General features: G+C 44.5%; 2 protein-coding genes across 6 annotated transcripts in view; one reads left to right on the top strand and one right to left on the bottom strand.

Moving 5' to 3' along the window:
• Positions 1-6,000, bottom strand: part of LOC142100820 (adenosine deaminase domain-containing protein 2-like) — a 1,209,653-nt gene that overhangs the window by 420,965 nt on the left and 782,688 nt on the right. The gene's annotated exons all lie outside the window — the stretch shown is intronic.
• Positions 1-6,000, top strand: part of CSTF2 (cleavage stimulation factor subunit 2) — a 145,720-nt gene that overhangs the window by 63,471 nt on the left and 76,249 nt on the right. For 4 of the 5 annotated variants that reach the window (XM_075184643.1, XM_075184645.1, XM_075184642.1 and 1 more), the window contains exon 5: positions 632-751. The exons of the other annotated variant lie outside the window; for it this stretch is intronic. In XM_075184643.1, coding sequence (XP_075040744.1) covers positions 632-751 — 120 coding nt within the window. The remainder of the gene's footprint in view (positions 1-631; positions 752-6,000) is intronic. 5 annotated transcript variants of the gene reach the window in all.

The raw sequence follows: 6,000 nt of genomic DNA, 5'->3' as shown, positions 1-6,000 counted from the left end.
TCCGATCGTTTGACAGTATATTCTTTTAGGTCAATGGGTAACTCCCGGGAGGAACGGCACAGTTCGTCTGCGAAGCAGCTGTACAGAACAGCCTTCTTTTTTGTTCGGTGCATGCGTAGAAAATTCTACAGGTTTACCACGGTTGTGTCCAGAGAGTCTGGTTTAAATCTCAAGATGCCACTCACTGCATCACAGCGTAACCTCCCTTAGGGACTGCTTTGGGCTGTCCCCAATGTAGGAGATTTTTATACTTGTGTTAAATCCTTTTCTCATAATCCATGGGGTACAGGACACTTTCCTGTTATGATCTTTCTGTTTTTGAAAGTTTAAAACCAGTTTGTTTCTAGGCTCCCCTCTCTCTTGTTTACTACTCATTTGGAACTTTGTTAGTGAAAACTAAATTGCTAGCTGCCAATGTGGGTAGAGGTATGGAAGCTCAAGCTTTTTGGCAGTTTATTTAAAGTGCCAAAGCTTCATATCGCCACACTCTACACCCCACTGTCCCCCATGGATTAAGAGAGAAGTTTTTTATAATAAACACAAAAATCATTTTGGAATGTATCGAAAGATATTTTTGCACTATTGTTTGACATGTTAAGATGTGATTGTGTATGTCTTTGTTTTTCTTTAGTTGTGTGTTCAGAACAGTCCCCAGGAAGCTCGAAATATGCTATTACAGAATCCTCAGTTGGCTTATGCCCTCTTGCAAGCTCAGGTGGTAATGCGGATCGTGGACCCTGAAATTGCTGTGGTAAGAATTTATATAGTTTAGATCTGCAGAAAGATTAAATACTTATTTGATAGGTCACTTCTCACATTAGGAAGATGCACATTTTTAAATTTCTTTACAATATAAGGTTCCATGGGGGAAATTCAGTTGGCCACAAGGTGCAGCGATGTGTCTTCAGAACAGTCTGTGGAGACGCATCGTGGCTGAGATTGTAGTACAATGTTAACCAGCAATGTGCTCTACCTCCTCATTGAACTTGCATATGCCGAAAAGGAACCCTCCACTTGAAGTTTAACAGAGTTTAGTAAGATCAAGACATATGTAAAGACATTGTGAATCAATTGGCACCGTTTTTGATTTTGAGGCATTTATATTTTGCAAAGGAGGCCCCATTTAAAGTTCAAAGTTTGGTTTGATGTGCTGGTATAGAAAATTCTATGCTATTAAGTTCACAGTGAAGCCGGTTTCTCTGTCCTACCACTGGGGGACACTATGATACATTGGGGTATAGTAGGTGGGACTGGAGTTTAGGCACTTATAAAACTTGTTTGTTCTCCTGACTCCTCCCCCACTATGCCCCTCCTCTGTAGCTGAGACTTCAGTTGTTGTAAGTGCCTTCTGGAGATAGGTAACTTCTGTATAGGCTCCTGCCTATACTTTAATTAGATTTAGGTTTTCATGTTTTTATTTTTAATCCATTTACAGGTGCGGCGTGGGGATCGAGCCCAAGTCCCACAGTGGGTGAATAGCCTGTCGGCTTTCTTCACCCTGGTCTCCGCGCAAGGTAAGCAGCAGCCTGCCTCTCTTACCTTGCACCGGCAGTATCTCCCTAGAGACGAGCAGTTGCCCCACAACTTGCAGGTCTGCCATTCGGGCAGCAGTCTGTCACAGCAGCGTTATAATTAAAACGACCAGACGGCCGGGGGCCTTAATTCTTAGTTCGGGCGGGAGTGAAGCTACAATAGCCTCTCCTCCCTGCCCATGGACATGCCGCAAGTTCCCCACCTCCTCCCCTCCCTGGGCAGCGAGCGGTGGGGTCAGCGAAGCAATCGCAGTTCATGAGAGGCGATTAGCTCGCTAATGCTCCCCGCAGCCTGGGCACTTTAATACTGTAGGCGGAGGATGCATTGTTAAAGTCGACTGCCATACTTTGTATGTGCAGTTTGGTGGCACGTGGAGGCGGCCATCTTGAGGGACGGATGGAATTTTTAACTCCCTCCTCCTTTCAGCTACTGAACACAGACGGCGCCCATGCCTGGAGACTGTGCCAGACAGAGACATTGGGCTGCACGCTGAAACATCTCTGCCTCCAATCTGCCGGTACCTCTGTATTGTCTTTATTTGTTTGCTAAACAATGGTAACTCGTTCAGTCTTTATTGAAATATAGACTAGGACTGTTTTCAGACTTGGTGTCTAATACCTAGGAACTACCTGGTATATAGAGTAGAAGAATTTCTATGCTGAATTGAACATTATATATATATATATATATATATATATATATATATATATATATATATATATATCTTATTATTGCAACTTATGCCTTTAATTTTCAATGTGTCTGCATAAGAGCTTCCAAGTATAATAGACATCCTCTGGTATGTCTGTACTATGATACACAGGTGCCATAGGTACTTCTGGATTATCTTCTGGCCAGCCTGTCCAAAATGTTCTGTACGCACAGTATGTGTGTCTATGTATATATGTGAGTATAGGTATATGTATTACAAAATGTAGTTTTTGTAAAATAAAAAAATATTAAAAAATGGATATATAATTATGCTCTATGCTTTTCCGTGGTAAGAATCAGCATGTGCATGTTGCAATCTGTATATAATTAAGGTGTTGAAGAAATATCATGCAGATGTATTTGGTATCTCCTATTCTTCCATTGCATTATGGCTGGAAAGACTCCCCCAGTATGAGATTTCCGTCTGTACTGACAATATTTATGTACAAATGACGAGATTCATTTATATTTCCTGACCCTTTGCTTACCATTGTCTTAGGTGTCAGAGGACCTCGCTGGTATACCTGAGTTGCATTATGTCTGTACAAAATATATATTTTAATATCACCTTTTCTACAGCTTAGCCAGGATGCTAACTTAGGTTGGCGAACTAGGTGCACCTGCTTCGGTGTCAGCAATTCTGCAGAAGTCAAGCTGGGCTAGATCTCCGGCAGCATCAATGGGCTAGGGTCTACAAACAGGATGCTCCCATTTCAGTGTCAGCAGGTTTGCAGGAACAGGTCTGGCCTAAATCACTGGTGGCTGTATTCATCAAGGTGATTTTATAGTCCGAAATGGTAGGCGAGTATACCCTTTTTCACGCTTCCACACACGTTTACACTGTGCTGGTTAAGCCCCCACACAGCTAACACAGAAGCGGCTTTCCGCTCTTCAGGTGGAAATCCATCCGGACAACGAGGCTGTTGTTCACCATCTTATACAGATGGGCATGATTTTATCTTTTCCTGTTGTCACAGTCAGAATAAAGATGTAGTTCATTCCTCACCAGAGGATGTCTACCTCAGTTTGGATTTACTAACAAGAACATTATTCCCTCTGGTTACACACACAGGGTATATAATCCCAGCTTAAACTTTACACAGTTTAAGCATTTGCAAAACACCAGTCTGTTTCAATTCACAACCTGAGCCTTAGAGACACCCTATTTGAGAAAATGTTTTTCCTCATATTTTAGACTTGGTGTCTGTCTTTTGACAAAGGCCAGGTAAACAGTAATAGACTGGCCAAATTTTCAACTCCCCTCCCTTTCCCGCCAGAGAGAATACAAGGGCAGTAATCTCTGCTGTTGACAACCCTGTTGCTTTACAGTTTTCTTATTCTGCTATCCCCTACACAGAGCAGGAGCTGGTAGGGGGTTTTATCTAGAGGCTCTCTGACAGAAGCAGTTCTCTAGCCTTTATTCTAATGAAGGGTTAATGGGGGTGGTTTGTATTCACCCAGCAGAGTCATAGCTGGTATTCTTAAAGCATCCAGCTATAATATGCACAGTTAGCCACAGGTTCACAGGACTATGTTCCAATAATGGAACTCTCCGTTTGCTCTATTACAAACGAGTATTTAAGGGCTCCTGGCGGTAGGTGTGCTTCGTTTTTTATGTCAGCAACATCAGGCCATGACGTTTACGCGTTCAATCCATTGATCCTATGTTGATCTGAGGTCAGGGTGCCACATTCCGAGTCAGACCTAGCCTTACAAGGGTGCTTATAGTTCATGTACAGTGGCAGTCAGGTAAACATCCATAGGTCTGGGGACATCCCCTGAAGGTGGAAGTTATTTATTACAACCAACGCTTAGCTTACAGCTAGACGTTTTCAGCCGGAATATTATACTTGCAGCCTCTCAGCAAGCAGCAGGGCTGCATTATTGAGTTCGCAGGTGGTCAATTTGGACCTATCCAGGTCTTCGCTCATTCTACCACACCAGAAGTGTTGGCTTATGCCTCATCTTCTAGACTGGAACAATCCGTATCTTCCTACTGAAGAACACGCTCATCTCTCTTCTACACGGTTCCAGAATGCTCCTGGCAGAATTTCCTTGAGATTCTCATCAAGGGAAGCTGCCTTCCTTGTTTTGGACGTGCAAAGCATCCCTCTGCCCTGATCCACTGGTTTACCTTTCGGGTGGTGCTTAGCCACAATGATTCTTAAGTGGGTCAGTTGTCCTTCTTGTCAGGGGGTCAGAAAACCTGTAGAGATTCAGTCTCATAATGCAGGGTTGTTGCACGTCTGTAGTACTTATAGAATACCCGTACCCTAATTGCAGGGTAGGGGTCGACCTGTGTATGGTCGGAGGGGTGTGCCTTGTGACATACTATGGGCCAAGTTACTCCGATGTATTATTATTCAAGGCCGAATGCCTTAACAAGCAGCCAGTTACCAGGGAAAGTGGGTCTCTCCAGGGTAATTCTTTTGTGCCTTCCTGGTTGGGTCATGGGGCACTCCGAGAGGGAGCCCCAGGTTCCTTTCACATCTCTAACCTGTTTTCTGTCTCGGCTCTCAATTTAGAGACCTTCAGGTGCTTTTGTCCATAGCCGAGTCAGGTCTCCCTAGATCTTAGGGGGTGTACATGCTAATTACAGGTTCCATTTCCTCATGGGTGCTAAAGAGTTTCTAGGAGGGGGCGCATCCCAGCTAGTCTGGTGGCTCGCCGTGTGTCTCGCAAGGCAGGGTTCTCCTGGTTTAGGGGACTAGCGTCGATGTCCCTCCTTTCCCGCTTTCCAGAGCGGCCTCATCCTCGTAGTTCTGGCCTTTTTGCTATTCATCATCATCTTACGGCTAGAGAGTCTTTGCAGGCAATGGTTGCTATCTCCAATACAGCTGTAGAGCTTCTTCAGCTGTTCTCTTTGGGCTAGAAACAATACTCAGTTGGTGTAAATTCCTAGAATTTCATGTCCCACTCAGAAATCTCTAAAGGGTTTTCTTTACGAGCTGGCTCTGATAGGGGTCTCCGCCCTACTTCCTTTAGCGGCAGTTCCAGTGGCTCTCCGTCTAGCTCAGCAGAAGGTTGTCTTGCTTTAGGGGTTCCTTCAGGCTCAGCCCACCTTTGGTTGGTTGTGTATTTCCAGGGAATCTAGTTCTCGTCATCAGGGGGCTTGCTTTGGCCTCATGTGACTCTGAATTATTTCAGCTGTTGGCTCATAATATGAGTGCTCACTTGTATATATGACGGGTTTAAGTTGTTAGCTCTCTATATGAGTGCTCCCTCAGATATCGCTGAGTCAGTTAAGCTCTTAGCTCAGTGTATTGGTGCTCCCTTGGATTTCACATCTCGCAGGGGATCCGGAGCGAGAGTGTGTATGGCTCTCCCTCATTTTATTTTGCAGAAAATTAGTGGCGCGTTGCACGAGGCATTATTGGTTCTGACGGTTGGTGACTGCATTCTCTTACACAGGGATTGTGGTATATCATTCTTGTGCCTCTTCATTCTGTGTAAGGCTCTCCGGCTGGAGGTAGTTTGGGCTTATGTTCGCACAGTTACTGTTTCAGGAATTTAATGCCTCTCTAGCACTAAAGAGCATGGGGGGGCTAGGATCCAGGTGGTCTTTTGCCACTGCATCACAACCAACATTCTGTCTGTACCCCTCTGCAGATTCCAGTGATTTTTTTTTTAGAGTGCACTTTCCAGGAGGGTTGCAGCTTCCTGGACGGCTCAACAGCGTCATTCAATGGCGCAGTCGTATAGCGTGGCAGCGTCTTTCTGATGCATGTGTTTTCTTTATTGCATGCCTTTGTATCC

This window comes from Mixophyes fleayi, chromosome 9 (genome assembly GCF_038048845.1).
Source record: "Mixophyes fleayi isolate aMixFle1 chromosome 9, aMixFle1.hap1, whole genome shotgun sequence".
Classification (NCBI taxonomy): Eukaryota; Metazoa; Chordata; class Amphibia; order Anura; family Limnodynastidae; genus Mixophyes; species Mixophyes fleayi.
The sequence above is the reverse complement of the archived record's forward strand: the minus strand, read 5'-3'. Positions and strand labels throughout refer to the sequence as shown.